General features: G+C 40.7%; 1 protein-coding gene across 1 annotated transcript; it reads left to right on the top strand.

Moving 5' to 3' along the window:
- The first annotated feature begins 9,178 nt into the window (after window positions 1–9,178).
- On the top strand, window positions 9,179–22,164 carry Rnf139 (ring finger protein 139). The gene is made up of 2 exons (XM_055626735.1): window positions 9,179–9,773; window positions 20,091–22,164. The coding sequence occupies exons 1-2, from the start codon at window positions 9,593–9,595 to the stop codon at window positions 21,911–21,913; spliced, it is 2,004 nt and encodes a 667-aa protein (XP_055482710.1). The 5' UTR covers window positions 9,179–9,592; the 3' UTR covers window positions 21,914–22,164.
- The last annotated feature ends 340 nt before the right edge of the window (window positions 22,165–22,504 follow it).

Raw genomic sequence — 22,504 nt, 5'->3', positions numbered from 1 at the left:
GAGTTCTAGAATTATAGCTGTGCACCACCATTTTCCTAGTGTTTTAAAATGTGCACACATATGTAACCCCAGTGCTCCTTTGGTGAAATGGGAGCAGGAAGCGTCCCAGGAAGATCACAGATCAGCTAACCTGGCCTATTAGGGACATTGAAAAGCTGTCTCAAACAAGGTGGGAATCAAAGGAGATGTCCTAACTTGTCCTCTGACCTTCACACATACACACGTGTGTACCTATACACAAACATACAAAATACCTACACTCGCCCCATCATCATGGTCCTTTCTCTGTCTGGACACATTTCCCACAGTTGGTAAGAAGGTACTATTAAAGGAACTGGTCTTTACTAGCATATGATGAATTTTTGTGCTAATGTTAATGCAAGTAGTGTTGACCTCATGGACGATGAGGCCAGCAGTTGGGATGTATTCCTTATTCCGTTTTCTAGAAAAGTTTGAGTAGAATTATTAGTCTCCACACTCTAATATTCCACCCTGTGAAAATAGTTGTCTTGGGATCCCAGCCTGGTCAACCTGGATTCTTTAACCCAGGCACAGCTGGGCACTTTCTCCAGACAGAGTAAACTGGAGTACTTTAGACTCTTGTAGGTTGCTATCCATGTCTCATGGATTACTATCCTTCACCGTCTATGATCAATGTGTTAACAACCATTTATATGGTTTATGGTAACTGTTTTGTACAGTTTACAGTAACTGTACAAGATTACAGTAATTGTTTTGTACATAAAAATTTCTAGTGTTAATAAAAATTTAATTTCTTACAGAAAAGTATATGTATATATACTGAACATGGAGCACATAAAAATTCTGTGCTCTAATCCTTGAGAATGCTTATAAAGTAGTGAATATTAACAATGGAATGGCATTTTTTTCCAGTTAGATATAACCTGCAAGTTTACTCAATCATTGGTCACATACAATTTCAGTAACAAAACAGAGTCTGTGGGTTTTTAAAGGTCAAAGCTTGCCTTCAAGCCAAAGGCAAACACATAATGGTGAAGGAACATGAGGTCAACACTGAATTTTGCACTCGCATACATACCCTAGCATTTGGTAGCCAAATAGACTGGTAGGTTGCCTTAATTTCTATCTTCTAGTGATTTTTGTTAAAGATCTAGGCTCACATAACTTAAAAACTGAAGAACAGGTAATGAAAATTATGAAAAATAAAGATCCCAGTAGTCACAGGCTATGGTGAAGCAGCTCTCAGCCTTGCTCTCCTGTTTCTCAACAATTTCCAATGAGCCTATATTAAAAAAAGAAGACTGCAAGACCTAGGCTGTACACACCAGCAGAAGCCGTGAGGGCATGCGCAGACCTAAGTCTTGAAGCTGCTGGACCAAAGTTGGCTTTTATGCTGGAGAGACATCAGTGCACATGTCTAGTCCTGGCATACAGTCATGTTAGCTCTCCCATCCTCTAACCAATAAAGTCTGAAGAGCTAGCTCTTTTGAGTGTGTCACAGATGGTGTGGTGTTTACTCAGTCAGATGATATGTGGCACACTGTCAGAGAAAGGACCTAATCCCCAACAGGACCAGCAGCCTGTTACATCAGTGAAAGATTTTTGGCTCCAGAAGTTTGGTTGATACAGTATCTTCATCAGACTAGAAACCAACTCTTGCACATTATTCACTCATTTCACCAAAATTATTCTAGCCCCAAAGAAGAATACTGAGTTCTGTAGGTCTCAGTGGTAAGTTGTAATTTGGAAGTCTTGGTTCTAACACATAAAGTGGATGACAAGACTGACAGGTCTCAGCGGGAGCCAGGGAATGTGAGGCTCTCTGGCACGTCCAGGCTGCAGTGTGCATTAGCCCTGTTGTCTGGGACATTCAACCCAGAAGATTCTGTGGCAAACAGTATTTGTGATAAGAATCCATGGAAGTTCATGGCAAGCCGTATAGGGAGAGTTCTAAGTGAATCACTAGTGTTCCTACAGCAAGGTCAAGTCATCTCTTCAGGAGACAGACACACAGACAAGAAAGACAAAGTTCTATGCATGACTGTGGGGACTGCATCTTGTGGACTTCTAGTGACTGTACAGTGAGCGTCCCATGATGAGCTGGGTTCTGTCAGATCAAGTCAATCCATCTATCTCATCTGGGGTTGATGACAGTGCTCATCCAGGAGAATTTCCATGGTTAGAAGAAACAAGAGGCACAGGAAGATGTTCAAACTCCAGTGTCCTGTCTGTAAATCTTCCTAGTGTCCTTCCTCAGCTCACAGTTACAGCCATTGGGAGGCCTGTATCCACTCTAAACACCATCATATGGTACTATGTCCCATGTAATAGACTACAGTGCATTTGGGGATGGTAAGTAAATATAGAATTCTCACAATAATAGACTGAATAGTGGCTCAAAATAAATTATATCCCAATATCTGGAACCTATAATGTTATAATAATGATATCAAGATATGGAAATTATCCCCAATGATCACTACATTTATTTAAGAGAGCAATGCATAATTTGAGTGAGAATGGCCCTCATTGGCTCATATGTTTGACTGAACTGTTTGTGAAAGATTAGGAATTGGGGCCCTGTTGAAGGAGGTATGTAACTGGAGATGGGCTTTGAAGTTTCAAAAGCCCATGTCATTTTAAGTTAGCTCTCTGTCTCGTGCTTGTAGATAGATGTAAGCTCTCGCTCTTGCTCCATCACCGTTCCTGCCATGGTCACAGACTCAGTATCTGGAAATGTGAGTCCCAATAAAAAGTTTTCTTTTATAAGATGTCGTGTTCATGTTGTCTCTTTACAGCAATAGAAAAGTAATTAAGGCACCCAGCCTTCAGGGTATGAAACAGCAATAGGAAATTAGCACATCCATCCCATCTCCTAGTAAGCCATGAGAAGAGCTTGTGATTCTCATTTCAACTTTGTGGGTCTAGTAATCTTGATTCCTAACATTGGAACTAGTTCATCAAAGGGAATAAAAAAATTTTAAAAATCTTTTAAACCTGCTAGTGTTTCTTGGGGGCACCTGGGAGAAGCCATGTCCTAGTTGTGGTAACTAATTTAATCAGGAGGAAACAGGGCTATTGTCATACTGCAAGGGTACATTGTAACCTACCACATACATTATCAGTCTTAATAAGCCTTTCCTACCCAATGTCAGGACAGCAGGAGTAAAATGGATGGCTTCCAGAATAGCAGAAATATCTTCTCCATTAAAAGCACATGAAAATGCTGTCCAAAATTGTCAAAGTGAACTTTTTATGAGCTGTGAAGAATATGGAAGACTTACAATAATCTGATGGAGCAAGGAAAGCAGTTAAATTATAATAAGTGGAGAAGCATTTTAACTTACCCTACTCCCCTGCCCCCTAATACAATGCTAAAAAGTACGGATAGCCTTAACTAGGGAAGTTGCCCCTACAGCAAGGCTTCTGAAACTTTCCTTTGTCATCCCCATTCTGTTCAATTTTTTAATGCAAAGTCAGTTATATAGCAATATAAAAAGATATAAAAGCCACATTTTTATAATAAACCGTGGATTCAATTCTTTAAGTTTCATATTAATTTTATCCTATTTTCTTTATAACTTAAAGCACCTAAAGGTTTGTTTCCATGGGCCTTAATAAATGGGTAGAAGTCAGAGAACAATATCCCTTGTTCTATACCCTCCCACATACAATAAAAAAAGTTTTGTATTTTGGTGTGTTCTAGAAGTTTATTTATTTATTTTATTTATTTATTTATTTATTTATTTACTTATTTACTTACTTATTTATTTATTTATTTATTTTGAGACAGGGTGTGCCGTGGCTGTCACTGTGTAGGCCAGGCTGACCTTGAACTCACAGAAATCCATAAAAAATTCTTAATATAAATTTGCTATTTATTAAAGACAAAAGCACTATGTACACTAGTGAGCTATGTTTATTTTTACATAAAGAATTAAATCTTGGTGACTCAGCGGGTAAAGGCACTAACCACTAAAGGTACTGCAGGTCACAAACTATCTTCAATATCTTTCTTGTACTGACATTCTGATTTTATAATTGTCAATACTGAGGATTCAGCTTTGCACAAATACACCATAAAATAGTAGAAGTATTTGAGAAATTGTTGAAATTCTGTCCTAATATCAAACTAAAATTTACTTAATGACTTTTTATGAAACACAAGTTAGCAACTCAATTTTTAAAATCAATTACTACAACACAATACAATCCACCAAAACAATACAATTTACTCCAAAACAATACAATTTGGTAACATAAGCTGAGGAATGACAATAGAGAAAATATTCTTTGGCTTTTTTGTTTTTGTAAGTAAATTATTGTATATAAGATAAAACCTTTGTATTATCTTTGTGTGTCCAATAAAAAAGTGTCATCCATATTCTCAAGTCTGTCTCAACTGTGAGCTCAGGTGTTTCAGGCAGTGTTGGATGGTGCTGCTTGGCATGTGCAAAATGCACGTGTGCAGAACCAAGGTTGAAGTGAAGTCCTGTGACACACAAACGAGCCCTTCCAGAAACACCTGTTTGTGTTCACTATACATTCTATTGTGAATTAATTTTTGGTTATTCCATGTTCAGAATCTTTCACTCTTGCCCAAAATTTTCACAATCCCCTACTTCAGTTATGCAATTCCATGCGGGGTAGTGACCCACAGTTCAACGAGATAGATTCTAGGGTGTCTCCATTAAATGGCATGCTGTATTTCTAAGGTCCACTGTCCTATTATTCACTTGAGTTTTTTAAAAATCCTTCTCCCATTGTACTGTAATGCCATTTCCATCATGAACTGGGTAACTCTATGTGGTGCTTTCCCTACATTTTCTTTTTTGTTTGCTTCTTTTAGTGTTTCAAGACAGGGTTTCTCTGTGTAGAAGCCCTAAGCTGTCCTGGAACTCTCTCTGTGGACCACACTGGCCGAGAACTCAGAGATCCACCTGTCTCTGCCTTCCAAGTGCCAGGACTAAAGGTGTGCACCACCACTGTCAGGCTTCCCTACATTTTCTATTCTGTTCCATGGGTTAGTTTCCTGGCCTCACACCAGACCATCGTATCTTCATGCTGATAGCTTTGGACTAGGTCTTGACAGCTTATGGTAAAAATGTTCTTTCAACTTTATCCTTTGAGACTCTTAGCTATTGTTGACATTTTCGCATTTTCTTAGGATTTTTAGTCAGTTTGCTTACTTTAAAAAAAGTGAACCTATTCAGATTTATTTTTCTAAATCAAGAGTATTTTGAATCTAAAAGGCTGAAGTCTTTACAACTTTGAAGTGTCTACTTCAAAACTTTCATTTCACTCATGGCAGCTGTGTAATGAGACGTGACTATCAGAAGTTTGCCCTCCAAGAGCCAATTTATGGTAAAGGGCTCTAAACGTCTGCCAGAGGGTACTAGTCATACACCATGTCATATAACAATGCTCAGCGTATCGTAAGAGTATACTACCTTTCCATCTGACCCTCAGTGGACTTGGAGAGGGGCATGGGAGGAGATGATGGAGGGAGGGTTGGATTGGGAGGAAATGAGGGAGGGGGCTACAGCTGGGATACAAAGTGAATAAACTGTAATTAATATAAAAATAAAAATTTAATTTAAAGAAGAGTATTCAGCCTAGACATCCATCTGCTGGGGGGTACTAGTGATACGCCACGTCATAAACAAGAGCACAGTGTATCGTAAGAGTACACTACCTACAACAACACATCTACCTAAGGTGGTGCTGTGTTTGCACAGCCATGACATTCCCAGCAACGTTTCTGAGACTGTTTCCTAGCATCATGGGAGGCATAATCATTTATTCATCTACTGTGAGCTTTCTGCCTTGACACAATTTTAAAGTAAGTTTTGCTGTATTCTACTTCTCAGAAGTATCTCAGCCCTCATGTTACAGTTGACCACAACCCTAGATTAGAATATTTTAATCATTCATTTCTATCCTAACTTACATTGAGCTCTATGTGGTAGTTACCGTCTATAACAAACTGAGACTCTTTACCATACTCCTAAGTCATAAATGGAGTATTGGAAAGGATGTTGAAATAGCAAAGCAGCTCCAATATTTTTCCTGAAATGTATTCAAGACATACCACACCAAGTACTTAGACAAATTTTTCTTGTTTTATTTTCAATATTTTTGTGGTAGTTGTGATAATTCCCTAGTACATGCTAGGGAAGTGCTGTAACACACACACACACACACACACACACACACACACACACACACTCCCCAGCCTATAATTTATTTTAAGTTCGGTTTGTTTATTGATACAGGGTCTCACTATGTAGCTCCAACTGGCCTCAAACACAAAAGATTTGCTTGCCTCCTAAGTACTGGGATTAAAGGTGTGTACCACTACACTCTGCTTTTTTTAAATTAAAAAAAAATCAAAAAACATAAAGCCGGGGGTAGTGATGCATGCATTTAATCCCAGCACTCAGGAGGCCGAGGCAAGTTAATCTTTAAGTTTGAGGCCAGCCTGCTCTACAGAGTGAGTTCCAGATCAGCCAGAGAGAAACCTTGTCTCAAACAAACAAACAAACAAACAAAACCAAAACCAAAACTAATACCAAAAGGAAAAAGAACACATAAAATCACTTTCAGATCAACTCCATGCCTTGGCAAGAGAAAAATATAAGCTGCAAAGCTGATTCTGTCACTATTGTTGCCTAGTTCTATGTCTTCCTACAAGTCAGCACAGGATTGACCTAGATGGGGTGTGCAGCAGTTTCCTTTTTCATCTTCATGTTCTTCTATCTTCCAGAGGAGCATACTGAGCACTGAAAGCCCCCAGAGACAGAAGTGAGCTGGCCAATGTGAAGCACACCTAGAGCGCTCAGCAAATGCCCACTGAAGGAATGATCAAGTGTCAGCAAACGGAGGCTTAACGTTTACTCCAAACACCACTATGAGCCCTGTTTTTTCCTTTATTAACTACAAAAGCACTATTTGGATTCACAAGAAAATGTGAATCATTGCTCTTTGATAGGTGTATCTGAATTCTACTTGAAAGAAAAAAATTCAGGGTTATAGATTATTACTTTAAAGCAATTCCCAAGGATGCAGAAGTTATAGGATGTATTTTAACTATCAGTTCCCACTCCACTGGAAGGAAGTATGTTAACACCCTGTGGGAGGGGTGGATTGCGAGAGGAAGCTCAATACTTGGTCCTTATTGTTCCCTCCTCCCAAGGGAGCCAGGGTACACTAGCAAATTTCCTTTTAACAGCCAAGAAGCTTTAGTTTTTTCTTTGCTTGACAAGGCTTGACTGATGGATGTCTAGAGAAACGTTCACTTAAGTTTTACACTTACTATTTTTAAAGTACTTTTAACTCCAGAACTTGGGGGGCATACACAGGCAGATCTTTATATAGAAAGAGTTTGAGGCCAGCCTGATCTACATAGCCAGTTCCAGGCCAGCCTGAGCTATACAATGAAGCCCTGACCCCTCCCTCAAAGCAAGCTACTATGAAGCATTTGAGTCATTAATGAGTGCTATCTTTGAACATAGGTATTCTGTGTATATTGTTTGTGTCAGTGTGATTACAGGCAATACTGGCGAGATAGACATATGCTAGAGTTTGTACTTCAGGATTATATTTTATTCTCTATTTCTGTATGATAATAACATTTTACCTCTCTTTTCTATCATATTTTTACCTTAGTGTTTCTGGACCCTTTTCTGCATAATAGCTTCACTCTTTTGACTTTAATTACACTTAAGCCGTTAACAAGAGAGTGCTGAGTAGCTAATGTAATCCCTGAAGTTCCATACATAAGACTGTGTCATTCTTTCACTAAGTTTGCTTTCCTTTGGGAATGTTGTCATAACCACAAGGCTATTCCCCAACTATGTAGCTTAGGAAAATTCCCCAGCATTACTACAGAGAGTAGATCTGAAAAGGTGGCAGCCGTATGGTGGTATTACAGTAAGCCAGAGAAACAAGGGTGTCGAGTTAGGACGGTGACAGTGGCAACAGGAAGGAGATTGGGGTAAAAGGCTGTAAAGGCAGGATAGATGATTTCGTTTCAGAACTGGCTGTGGGTGAGAAGTAGAGACCAAACAAAGTTTTCAGCTTTAAATAGCATTGGGGTTAAACCGTGGTTTGGTTCTTACTAGTCTGCGACATACAGACTACACCTCCTAGTCTCTTTGTGATCTTGCAATTCATTTTAACGAAACCCCAGTTTTATCCTCTATAAAACAGGTAGACTAATACCCATGATAGTAGCTGACATAGAGGCTTCGGTGTTTGAAAACTGTGGCCCACAGTGCCTCGTACACAGATAAAAGTGGGGAAGGTGACAAAACCACAACACTGCAATAAGGACACTGGGTGTGAGTGCAATTTTCTACTAAAAACATCTTCACCCAAAGGGGTTCTGTTAAAGTCTGATAACTTTACATGCACATCTCCTCCCAGTGCTGGGGTGGGGAGGGAGGCCCTACTTCTGGAGCCCTGCTGTAAACTGGCATGATGCACTTTGAGCCAGGAACCCAAGTCAACCAGGCTTGTTTGCTATTTCATGTACCTTGAACTAAAACAGCTAGGTCTACAGCTCAGTCTACCTTACACTCTTCATTTGTGGAAAAGGAACAGAATAACGACAGCCGGGCCATACCCATGCCACTGACGGGCAAGAAAGTGCCGGAAAAGAATGGTCTCATCCGCTCTGATCACGGGTTATCCGGATGAGCTTACCTCGAGGGCGAGGATGAAGCAAAAACTCGAGAGGCCTGGGTTCTTGCTCTTAAGTCAGGCTCCTAAGCCATTAATAAAATGTGCTCACGACTGTCGTCAGAAATGTCCACAGGGACAGGAAGGGGAGATATGTAAACAGATGTGAGTGTGCTTACAAGGCAGCGCCCAGCACCCCAAGGCCAGCGCCAAGTCTGGCTGTGACCGCCCTGTGCAGCCTCGCACGTTATTCCCCCTGCCATTCCTCAGACCCGGCCTCCGGGTGGGGGGAGGCAGGGCGGCAGGGCGGCAGGGCGGCAGGGCGGCATCCTCCGCCTTCTCATCTCTCAGGCGGTGTGAGCACGTCCGCGGGATACTCACTGGGCTCCGACAAACACCTACGCTATTGATCCGCAGGAGCCCAGCAGCCCCGGCGCGCTCCCCGCCGACGCGGAGGATGTGCGAGAGCGCGGCGGCCCCGAGCCGCGACCATGGCAACGCGAGAGGCTCGCCGCGCCGCCGCGCCCGCTGACGCCGCGCGGCGCGCCGGATTGTGACGCACGCTGCGGCGCGGGGCCCGCGTTCTCGAGTGACCGCGGGCGCAGCCTCGGGGCCTCGCAACGGCAGCAACGGCCGAGGCAGGCGGGGTCAAGATGGTGGCTCCGCTGGCGGGGGAGGCTCTGGAGGGAGGAGGAGCCAGACCCTAGCCGGCCGGAAACACCGACGCCCCGAGGCCTCCCGGGAGCCGCCGCCGCCGCCGCCGCCTGCTCCACCGAGGGACGCCCGCGGGCGGCGGGGCGGGCCGGGACTCAGGACAGGAGGCGGGCGGGGGCGGAGCCACTCTCCTCGGCGCCCGCCCCGGCCGCGGCCCCGGGCCTCCCCCGCGCCGCCCTGCCCGGCCCGCCCAGCCCCGGTGTGGCAGCGGCTCATGGCGGCGGTGGGGCCCCCGCAGCAGCAGGTGCGGATGGCCCAGCAGCAGGTCTGGGCGGCGCTCGAAGTGGCGCTCCGGGTGCCGTGCCTCTACATCATCGACGCCATCTTCAACTCCTACTATGATTCCAGCCAAAGCCGGTTCTGCATCGGGCTTCAGATCTTCCTCCGACTCCTCGGTAAGGACAGCGGGCTGGCCTGCGGGCCGAGGCGTGCCCTGTCCCGGGCGGACGGGAGCGGCAGGGCGCTGGTGGCACGCGGCTTGGGGGGCCTTTTGGCGTGGTGTGGGGACCCGTGATGCTTGCGCCAGCGTTGACAGCGGAGTGGTCCTGGCGGGGCTGAGTGCTGTTCGGTTGGCGCTCGGATGAGGTGAGGAGAGAGAGCACGGCTGTGTGAGCATGCGGCTCCCCGCCTGCTGTTTCTCTGGGGCAATGACTGCTGGCTTACCGCGCGTCCAGTGCGACAGCCCTGGAAAAACAACTGTCCCGGTCCCGCCGTGTGTGACCTTGGACTTGAGCCAAAGCTTGAGCCCCTGTCTTCCCCTTTTCACGAGGCAGAGTGTGTTGTCACTTCTGTGTCTTGGAGTCCACGGGATCGTGAAGTGTTTGAGGGGAACGGACATAGAAGCCGGGAGACAGAGTTTTGAATGTCAGACCTTGAAACCATTTCTAAAAGTCACCGCGAGGAAGGTTATACTTACAACGAACCCTGAAATCTTTATCTGAGTAAAAATAAGCTGTTCAGTGTGACTATGAAAACTTAACCCCAGGATGATGAGACATTTGCAGGAGACTTAGGAAAACCAGTCATTTCCTATGGGTTGAGTACTGAGAGCATTTAATATTTCATTTTCTATTTCTCTCTGCACTACATCACCAGAATGAGAGACATATATAAGGACATTTTTTTTCTATTAATTACAGCTTGACAGATTTTGTCGATGAGGTAATTGTTGAGTTTTTAAATGGCTTCTTGCTGTTGAAGTGTTGGGGATGGGGTAGGCTGGTAGTCAGGTCCTCTGTCAGAAGTGCAAGCATCTGTTGCCTTTTTCCCCACAAAAAAGGAGTGTCAGTAAAGACGGAATTTTGTTCTTAGGAGTAACAGTTTTTACATTTGTCTGCTCTAAAGCATTTTCACGGGTATTACCTAATCTGTCAGTCACTCCTCAAAGGTGGAGAGTGTCAGTCTCACTTTCCAAGTGAAGAAATGAGGTTGTACAAGTTTTAAGTGTTTGGGATTTGGTGCACAGCTGGTGGGTGCTTGCCAGAACTTAAAAACCCTTCTGACATCAAGTATAGTTTACTTTCTTTCATCCTCAGTGGGTTGAAGTGCAGTAGAGTGTTCGGAGTTGGTCTGGTGCTATTTAGTGAAATGCTAAATACTGGCTCCCAAGTGATGAGTAACCCTTGCTACCTAATTTCAAGTTGATTGGTTAATGAAAATAGCTAGAAGCCTGAAACTAGGCAGAAGAGAAATAGGTGGAGCTTAGGTTCCCAGGCTCTTAAAGTGAGATGAGGACCACTAGGCAGGAGAGAAGAGGAGAGGAAGTCCATGGGGCAGTATGGACCATGAGCATGTGGCCGTGAGGGTTGGCCTGATGGGATAGGAGCAGCCAAGGTGGGAACAATTATGACAAGTAACTTGGGACGTATAGCTGGGAAATATCAAAATAGTTTAGAGGGTTGATAATCTGCTCAGTTACTGTGCTTTAAAGCTTTTATAAATCTAAAAGGTCTCTGTCTCAATTATTTGGGAACTAGCTGGGGTAGAGAAGTCTTCTAGAGTTTAAATCCCTGCCACAATAGTACAGAGCAGTGTTTTTACCATTAGTGCTTATCTTTAAAAAAAAAAAAAAAAAGTGGGAGTGGTGTTCTGCAAGCACAGGACTTACAAGTGATCTGCTGGGTACACAAGTTCAACCATTCTACTTTTTTCTGTAAAAGTTACTTCCACCACACTGTGGTAAAAGCAGGGCTGTATGTGAGAGGAGTCTGATACACATTCCAGAGATAGTCCAGCCACTGCCTTGAATGTCTTCGTGACATAATGACTGCAGATTCTGAGAACTCTTTGGGGCCCTGGTGATTTAATGCAATGCCAGGAAAGTTTTCCTTCGTTAGGTCCTTCATAGTAAGGATATTCAAGAAAACATTTGTTTCCCCTGCCTACTCCTCATACCTTTTTTTTTCTTTACAGAAGTTTTGTATTTGAGAATTTCATTAAGAACTGCTAGTGATCCATTTAATGGATCCATGGTTTTGTTTTGTTTACCTTTATAAAGACAGACAATGGTGATATTGTCAACACAGAAACACAACTCACCTCAAGTCGGATAAGAGATAGCAGGGACTATGGCCCATGGACACTGAGATGATCCCAGATTCCATGTTCCAACCTGGTTTGGATGTTTGATGTTTTTATAACACACACAGTTTCATAATCAGGGCACTTTAAAAAAACATTAGTGGAATTGTTAAGTAAAGGGGTCAAAGCAAAACCTAGATTCCTGCTACAGACCTAGGATGCTATCTGACGCATACTAAGCCTGTTGTTGGGTACTAAGGCTTTAAGTTACTATATTCCAAACAGTTTCTGAGTTAGTCACTGGATGTTAGGTCTCACCCTGACTTAGGCAAGGAGTGACTAAAGGGCTAAAGATAGTCCAAGATAAATTGTAATTAGGTTCTGGACCTGCAACATTCCAACCTCCTCACAGCCATTGAAGTTGTAACCACTCAGCCTTGCAGAGGGTTCATTTTGAAGGTGCAGCTTCTGTTCACAGCCATCTTTATCACAGAGTTTAGGACAATAAATAACCCTTTAAGACATCATTTGGCTGTTCATGTGTTAATGCTTACTTTTAAAAAACATTTTAATGCTTCAGTTAAAGACTTTACTTTGTTACAGATACTTCATTTTTTTAAATCATCAGATATTTGAAAAAAATTTATCCCAGAATATTGAGCCATGTTTTATTAGAAGTTAGAAATCAACTTCCAAATTTATCATCTAACGGTTTCCTAGATTGTAGTAGAATAGTTGTGCAATTCTTTTGTTAGTAAAAAAAAAAAAATTGTGATTAAAAAAAAAATCACCTTAGGAAAACTCCTAAGTTTTCAGTGGACTAGGGAAGGGGACTGGGGGAAGAAGAAGGGAGGGTAGGGCTAGGAGGAGTTGAGGGAGGGGCTTCAAACGGGATATAAATGAATAAATTGTGAAAAAAAATTTTTAAGTCACCTTAAATGAAAGTATTGACAAATATGTGTGTGAAAGATCTGAATGTAGACTTGTTAGGGACTCCTCACTCTTATAGCCTATTCCTCAATATTTGCCCAACACACCCTGTCCAAACATAGTAATTTTATGTTAGTGTCTGCAGCATTTACTCCCTCTAACTACAGAGTGGTTTAACAACTGCACTTTGATTGATATCAAATTGAGATTTCAAAAGGTCAGAAAGTAAAGCCTTTTCTTTTGGAGATATAAAGAAAACCATAACAATTTGTTTAGGAACACAGAACTATTTAAGAAGTATTGAAGTAGTAAATGAAACTCATCCCACAGTAACATAACGCTAAATTAGCAAGTGTAAACACAGAGGAGAAGATACAAGCACAGGAGCTTGTTTTAGTAGAGTTACTCATTCGGTGGTAATTGAAGTGGCAAAGGATTTTTTAAATAGACACACACAACTCAGAAATTACAAAGGACAGTAAGATAAGTGAGTATTTAAAAATGAAAAACTTCTTTATTGTAAATCCTTTAAAAATGACAAACTGAGAGAAAAATGTTTACAGTGTGTCTGGTAAGTCCTTTAAAAAGAAAGTTTATGCTTCTGTAAGTGGGCACTTTATGAATTTCAGGTGGCCAGTAAAGAAATAGTTCCTAGCCTCACTTATAATGAAATAAATGCAGCTTATCTGTTAGATTGGTGAAGAGTTCAAAGTATGATTTAAAAGTATTTGGCAAAGGTATTTACCTACTTGAACAGGTAAATTTATACATTTTGTTAAGCCATCACGACATATAAACCACTTGGCCATATCAGCTGATACTGGTTGTTTGTTGAGTTGGTTGGTTGGTTGAGGCAGTGTCTCACATAGACTAGGTTGGCTCTAAATTGAAGATGACCTTGAACTTCTGAATCTCTTGCCTTACCCTAGTACTGATGAGCATATAAAGGTTTGCCACTGTAGATGGATTTTTAAGATGCTGGGGACTGAACCCAGGCTGGCAAGTGTGCTAGGTGGGAAAGTGTTCCTGCCACCTGACTTTTATCTCTAGCCTTCAAGTGACATTTGCTATGTACCTTTTTGCTCACAATTCTAGCTGTAAGGACTTGGAGATTCTAGTTATACCACCCTACGAGCAAGGATACTCATTACAGCATTATTAAAAATAACAACGGCAAATTTAAGGCTTACTCTAAATGTGTTTTAGTTGGGAATCTGTTCATTGTAAAAGAATGAGAATTTTCTTTGGTACTGAATGAGATCATCAATTCAGTAGAAAAACCTTTGAAAACCTGTGATGTGAGAAAGCAGAGTGAAGCTGAGGTAATTATGTCTGGCAGAAGAAAAGACCAAGGTTTCTCAGCAGTAGCTCTGTTGACACTTTGGACAGCATAAACCTGGAGATGGGACACTATCCTCTACAATGTACCCTTTTTTTTTTTAAGCATTCTTTGTCTTTTGCCTGCCTTCTGTCAGTAACACCCCTGTCCATGTAACACACACCTCAGTGTTCCAGCCAAATCTGTTCCTAGATTTTGCCAAATGTCTCCAGGAGGCGGGGAATCTAATCCTGGTTGAGAACCATGGGGATAAACAAATAGACTAGGGATATAAAATACAAAGCTCAGAGATAGACACCAATATAATAGAAGTTTGATAGATTTCAGAAGTAGAGTTGAATTGAGGTTCATGAGGTAAATATAATTAGTGATGGTTTACTTAATATGGAAAAATTATTGACTCCCTTTCTCTTATCTGCATGAATAATAATTTGTAGAGAGATTATATACCGAAATTTTAAGATTGAAAACCTTATAATAAAGCAGCATCTAAAAAATTTAAAAAATTGAATGTAAACATGGACATTGCTTATGACCAGCAAATACTTTATGTTCAGAATATTTTTAATTGCACACAAATATAGAAACTTCCCAGCCCTGTATTGTGTTAGTTATTTGGTTGTGATGGAATACCTGAGATGAACTTGTAGGAGCAAAGACTTATTTTGACTCTTAGGTTCAGAGGGTTCAGTCCATGGTGCTTGGTTAATCGATATTGGGGCCTGTGGTGAAGCAGAACATTGTGACCAAAGGTCATGGCAAAGAAAGTTGCTTGTCTCATGGTAGACAGGAAGCACAACAAAACAGGAAGGAGCCAAGGACAAGCCATACCTTTAAAGGCATCTCTTTCAAAATCCTACTACTCCCACCCCTACGTCAGCCCCTGCAAGCGAGCTGCTGCCTCCAGCTAGCCCCACCTCTAGCCATCTATGAATTTATTCATGGATTAACCCATTGTTGGAATTAGAACTCTAATGATCCAGTCATCCTTCTCACCACCCGCCAGGGACTAAATCTTAAGCGTAGGCTTTTGGGAAGACACTTGGCCAAACTGTAATAAATGGACAAAAGATAAAGTGGCATTCACAGAAGAACCCTGAATGGTCAGTAAAGTGGAAGGAGTCTTTAATAAGTAGTCAGAAAAAAATTTAAGTGTAAGTAATGATTTGAGAAGATAATTACCCTGAGGGTAATTATTATTAGTACTAATATATGTCAAAAATAATATGGGGAAAATAATGCTGGATCCCTAGCTCATATTCATGAATCAGTTCTAAGTAAACTAATACTGAATGTAGAACTAGAGGACATGTCCTCAGAAATATATAAAAGAAACTGTAAAATATTGATAGGTTCAATATTAAAAACTTAAAACCTCAAGGGGCACTGTATATCTCTATATGAGTAACGTGTTTAATCATTTGTCAGGATGTATGAGAAATTAGCGTTATTCTACCTCTTTGGTGCCAGTAAGACAGTGTGATGATGGAGAAAAATTGTATTTTTCTTTCTCCACATTCAGTCTAGAATGTTTCACCTCTGGGCAACAGAATGTGTGTGTGGTTTCTCCCCACCAGCAGCCAGTTCTGTGGCTGATTCTGCAGTGGATACCACTGCGTGTCTTCAGTTCAGTTTGGTGCTGATATCAGATTTTCTAGGATGAAAGGTCAGTCCCACAAGACTTCCCTCACTTCTGAAGACAGTGCACAGGTTGCGTAGCCTTTGCTCCTAACGTGCTGTCACTCAGGGTTTCCCTGACCCATTCTTTGTGTACCCTTGATAGCTAGAATGCTGACAGAATCTGGGTAAATGCCTCCATTTGTCCATTTATTACAAAGGATATAGATGAAAAAGGTAGATGTACAGGGCACAGTGAGGTGAAGGGGAGAGGACTGAGGAGTGTCTGTTTCCCCTCAGGTTTCCAGCTTCAGGAACAAACTGAGCTATGTGGAGCTATGAGCTCAGAATTGAGTCCTGCTGGTTTTCTGTGTGGGCACTGTTAGTTAAATCGCCAGCCTCTTCCTTAGCTACTCAGCTTTTATCCTTCCCCTTCCTCAGAAGTAGGAAGGGGACCAAAGGGGGTAGGAATGGGACCAAAACTTTCGGGCCTCTGATAATTCTTTGGTTGTTGTTCCTATAACAATCCATTTTCACCCTGAGGATATCAAAAAGCTCCAAATTGTTATTCACTGCATTCCTAAACAAGATGGTCTTGTCACTGTGGATTCCATAGCTTTTAGAAGTTGTTAAGTTTGGAATCTGGATGAGGACTAGGTATTTTATATTGCAGATGGTAAAGACAGAAACCAACAGAACTCAATGAATACCTTACCTCTTCAGAGCTAGGTATGGGGCACATGCCTTTAGTCCCAGCCCTCTGGAAGCAGAGGTAGGCAGATCTTAGAGTTCAAGGACAGTTGGGCTCTGTAGAGAGATCTGTCTCCAAAACCACCAGCTTTTCAGGATTTGGCTTTCAAAATCCATGTTCACATATGTTAATGAAAATCATACTTATTAACACTTAATTTCATGAGTTAAACAACCTAGGCTACCATTCTTGCTGTTGTGTTTACCTAAAATGAAAGTTTAATTTTGTTGTTTTAAGGTAGGGAGGGTCTCACACAGCTCAGCATGGTCCTTATGCCTCAGTTCCTTGGGTGGATTATAGGTGAGTGCCACACCGCCAAGTTTAGAAAATGTTTCCCTGTGCTATAATTTATTTGAAAAGTATGCTAACAGATTAACATCATTTCATAATACTTTGCTTTTAATTATATACATATTTTAAACAGTGTTTCTTTGCCTATATATTACATTCTGTAGCCTGCTTTAAAATACTTTAAAGGAACTTAGGGATCTGGAGAGGTGTAAATGTTATTTTATTCCCTTCGGAGTTTTAATCATAAATTTTCAGAAGAGTTAGGAATGAATGGACTTTGTGAAGTTTGCGCTGTGGTTAGGGACACCATTAATCTTAGCACTCTGGAGGGCACAAGTTGAAGGCTAGTTTAGACTACATACATAGTCAATCCCTGTCTTGAAAACAAAAACATTTATGCTGTGTTACTTGCTTTCTTGGTTTTGGAAATGTAATTGAAAAAGCCCTGAACTTGGTGAACTTAGTTCAAATATGAATTCAAAGCTCCTGAAAGATTTTGATACCTGGCTCTTTTTTTGCCTTGAGAACTTTAAACACTTTAGTTACTGAAGTCTGGGGCTGAAATTCCCAAGTTGTGGTTTAATTCAATTCTCTGTGTCCCAAGGTGGTGTTTTAAAGGAAAGTAGGTGTCTTATGAGTCCTACAAAAAAACTACCCCTGGGTTTCCTTGGACCTTTAAGGGGACTCTAAGGAAAAACCCCAGGTCTGAGTTGTGGAATGCAAAGAAACTTTACAAAGTTTCTCAAAGATCAGAAGAGAGGACATTTACTTTGGAGACTTATTATTTGGGAAGTTGGTATTTTTTTTCTGTAAAGTCAGAGTTGGTTCTCCCCATATTCCGTAGGAACATGATATAAAAGATCTGTCTATAACCTTTGGGTAGGAATTACAAGTGTATGCTACTTTTGGAGTTCAGTAATTATACACTGAGAATGTAATTTACTCAGGGAAGAGTAGTGTGAAAGTAGGGGTGGTGGCACTGCAATCCAGCGTTTAGGAGGCTGAGGCAGGTACAGGCTTGGGGCCAGCGTTAAGTATATCGTGAGGTCTTGATTTTGGAGGAAGGGAAGGATCAGGTTGCTTGTTAGGCCATATCCAGACTTAGAGGTTATAGTATCACTACAGTACCTACCCTCTCCAACTGTTCCCAAGTTCATTTCTTTGGTACTTACTGTGGCACTTGTTTCTGTACAGCATTCCTAATAGCCAGGCTATCCCTCCACTTGTGTGTATAAGTAAGATGCGGAAAAAATTATTGGAATAAGAAAAGACTATAACAGCTCAGCTAAGGTCATGAATAGTTACTGGTGGGAACTGATACACTACTCTGAATAGCAAGTTGACACTTAGCATTTTAGTATATGCTTTACTTTCTCTATTTAAGTGGCATAAAATAGAACTCAATCGGGCTGGAGAGAGATGGCTCAGTGGTTAAGAGCACTGGCAGTTCTTCCAGAGGACCTGGGTTCAGTTCCCTAGCACCCATATGGGCAGTTCACAACTGTCTACAACTCCAGTTTGTCGGGAATCACCCGCACATAGACATACATGCAGATAAAACATTGATGCACATAAAATAAAATGTTTTTTTTTTTTTTTTTTTTTTTTAAATAAGTAAAATAGAATTCAACTGAGAAGATCATTTGGGCTTGGGATTTTTTCAAGTAGAGAAAGCAAGGTAGCATCTGGCCTCTTGCAGGCCGAAGTAGTGCTATCGTTCTTTTCCAGAAAAAGCTGTTAATACATTTAGGCACAGATAATCCCATAAAGGAACTAGCTTTCACTCCAGCCTTTTTTTTTTTTTTTTTTTTTTAAGCTATGTGGAGGCTGTAAAATACAGCATTCTTCTTGATGGCACACTGATGGGAAAGCTTCTTAGCTTTGTCTCTTCCTTTTCTAGGTCTCCATTTTCAGTTAGGTTGTATTTTGTTAGCATCTTTAAGAGCATAATGTACATGGTACTGAAACATTGTAGCAGTAAACAACCTTTTTTGAATAAAGCACTGTGGGATCTATTAATTTATAAAGCAAGGAAATACTGTGTAATAGGGTGATACCTACATGGATAGTTACAAATTTCAGTATCAGGTAGTATGTCAAAAGATTCTGTAGGTATGCTGAGTGAACAATAATTATCAAAAGGATTTCAGGATAGTTAAGGTTTGAAAAGTCAGGGTTGGAGAAGTGTAGGCTGTCATTCTAAGAAATACAACTACAGGTGTGATTATGGTAGAGAAAGGAGCATTTGGCACTAGTGTGTCTTGGGAACCAAAGTTTGAGGGTGTGGAGCTCATAGCATCATTAGAATAATGTACCTTTATTGAAATTAGAAATCACAAGGAAATGCTGGTTCTGTAAAAGGCAGGTGAGGTTTACAGTTAACAATGTAAGAAATTTAGGTGAGCAGTCTTATTTCATTCTTGTACTTTAAACCTAATCCAATGATGTACTTATGGTGATTTCACTTTAAAAATGCATCTATTTAGGCAAAGTACTATGATGGCGCTTGATAGGGATTGATCATTAGATGATCAAACGTGAATAATGAGAGCACGTTTAGAGCCATCTTCTAAAACATGGTTTGGTTTTTCTAAGTGTTACTTTTGTTATCTGAAAAAGTGATTCAGTAATTTGTAGGAAAAGGGTACTTAGAGAACAATTCAGAAATGTGAAGGACTGTATTGGGGGCCTGAGCTTGGACCCTTAGAGAATATGCATATCTAAGAAACAAAAGAGCCTGTTGAGCTCAGTCAGAAGGAGACACTAGGGAGAAGTATAAAACTTGGTTGGCCTAAAGAATACTCAAGGAAAGGATTCTGAAACTAAGTCAGAACAAGCCTTTTATTCTACTAATTTTTATTCTGAATGGTCTTATTTTGGTGGTATTACATTAGACTTTTAATGATTATGAAATTATACAGGAAGTGTTCTTTTGAGTTTAAAAACTTAACAAAATGTGCTTGCATAGCATTACAAATTTGTCCTGAAGATAATTTTAGTAATTGCATGCTTGGATGTATACCATGACAAACAGAATTACTTTGGAAACCAGAAAATAAGGGGCCAGGTTTTTAAACATATGTTTAGTTGGTCTGGCCTTTAGAACTCTGTTTTCTCAAATCTTTATTGCCCTTTAAGCCTAAGTTGTCTTGAGGTTCTACAACTATGAAAATATCATAATAAAGGAAGAAAAGTTGTAATTGCTAGTATGCAAGCATGCTTAAGAAGATTTCATTTGGATAATCTTTTCTTTTTTTCCCTTAGGTATAGTTGTGTCCAGTATTGTTCTGATCTTGTCACAGCGATCACTTTTCAAGTTTTACATGTACAGCTCAGCCTTTCTATTAGCTGCGACTTCAGTGTTGGTGAATTACTATGCTGCTTTGCACATTGACTTCTATGGTGCCTACAACACATCAGCTTTTGGAATTGAGCTGCTTCCTCGGAAAGGGCCCTCACTGTGGATGGCACTCATCGTTCTGCAGCTAACCTTTGGAATTGGATATGTCACACTGCTCCAGATTCAGTCCGTCTATTCACAATTACTTATTTTGAATATCTTGGTTCCTGTAATTGGCTTAATCACAGAGCTACCATTACACATCAGAGAGACTTTAGTGTTCACATCTTCCGTGATTCTCATACTGAACACAGTGCTTGTCTTGGCAGTGAAACTTAGGTGGTTTTATTATTCCACTCGGTATGTTTACTTGTTAGTGAGGCATATGTACCGAATTTATGGATTACAGTTATTGATGGAGGACACATGGAAGAGGATTCGTTTCCCAGATATACTTCGGGTCTTCTGGCTAACAAGAATTACAGCTCAGGCTACAATGTTAATATACATTTTAAGGATGGCAAATGAAACTGAGTCCTTCTTTATTTCTTGGGATGATTTCTGGGACCTCATTTGCAATCTAATAATTAGTGGATGCGATTCTACACTAACTGTACTAGGCATGAGTGCTGTGATTTCTTCAATAGCCCATTATTTGGGTCTTGGAATATTGGCCTTTATTGGATCAACTGAAGAAGATGACAGGCGGCTTGGCTTTGTAGCACCTGTTTTATTTTTCATTTTGGCTCTTCAGACTGGTTTAAGTGGGCTGAGACCTGAAGAGAGACTTATTCGCTTAAGTAGAAACATGTGCCTTTTATTAACTGCAGTCCTGCATTTCATCCATGGAATGACAGACCCCGTATTAATGTCTCTTAGTGCCTCCCATGTGTCATCTTTCCATAGACATTTCCCTGTGCTGTTTGTCTCTGCTTGCCTGTTTATTCTTCCTGTTTTACTCAGTTATGTTCTTTGGCATCACTATGCACTAAACACGTGGTTGTTTGCAGTTACAGCCTTTTGTGTGGAACTCTGCTTGAAAGTAATAGTTTCTCTCACTGTTTATACGCTGTTCATGATTGATGGCTACTATAATGTCCTCTGGGAAAAGCTTGATGATTATGTCTACTTTGTTCGCTCAACAGGCAATATTATCGAATTTATATTTGGAGTAGTAATGTTTGGGAATGGGGCCTATACCATGATGTTTGAGTCAGGAAGTAAAATCCGGGCTTGTATGATGTGCCTACATGCATATTTTAACATCTATTTACAAGTAAAAAATGGCTGGAAGACATTCATGAATCGTAGAACTGCTGTTAAGAAAATCAATTCACTTCCTGAAGTAAAAGGGAGCCAGTTGCAAGAGATAGATGATGTATGTGCAATCTGCTATCATGAGTTTACAACATCTGCTCGCATTACACCATGTAACCATTATTTCCATGCACTCTGCCTTCGGAAATGGCTATACATTCAAGACACTTGTCCAATGTGCCATCAGAAAGTGTACATCGAAGATGATATCAAGGATAATTCAAATATATCTAACAACAATGGATTTATTGCACCCAATGAAAATCAAAATCCAGAGGAAGCTTTAAGAGAAGAGGCTGCTGGATCTGACCGAGAGTTGAACGAGGATGACAGTACAGACTGCGATGATGATGTTCAAAGAGAAAGAAACGTGGAGATTCAGCACACAGGCGCAGCAGCAGCAGCAGAATTTAATGATGACACTGATTAAAGTAGCATTTACTAATCATTGAGGTATTTGTTTAAAATTCAGTTCATCCAAAATGGAGTAATATGCTTCACGTCAGTGTGTAACCAAGCACAAAAACAGTATCGATGTTGAAACTGTGAATGATTTTCCGTTTACTGTGATGTGCTACTGTAAATATACCTTTTTAATTACTTCTGGTCTCTTTGGTGACCTATTTAAATTTGTGTACATTATTGTACATAGAATAAAATGTTTTCACGTTTTTATGACAATTTGAACAAATAACTTCTTGAGCTAATGATCATACAGTGCGTCAGTTGTGCCAAAGATCCCTCCATGAGATTAGAATATATGCAGTGCTGGACTCTAGATGCTCTTTAAAATGAGTAGAAAACGAAATGCAAAATAAAGGAACTCTAGTATAAAATTAAAGATGAGATAAAATAACTTGGAGTAGAAAGGTTATAAAATGTTTTCTAAAACTAAGGAAAAATAACCTGCTAGAAACAACTGAGAAACTTGAAATCTGAGATGCAACTTGGACCTGGGTCAGAAGTCACAAGTCAGAGACTGAGGATTGAGAAACAGGCCTGTTATCAGCTAAACTTTGAT

This window comes from Psammomys obesus, unplaced genomic scaffold (genome assembly GCF_907164565.1).
Source record: "Psammomys obesus unplaced genomic scaffold, mPsaObe1.curated_primary_1811, whole genome shotgun sequence".
Taxonomy (NCBI): domain Eukaryota; kingdom Metazoa; phylum Chordata; class Mammalia; order Rodentia; family Muridae; genus Psammomys; species Psammomys obesus.
The sequence above is the reverse complement of the archived record's forward strand: the minus strand, read 5'-3'. Positions and strand labels throughout refer to the sequence as shown.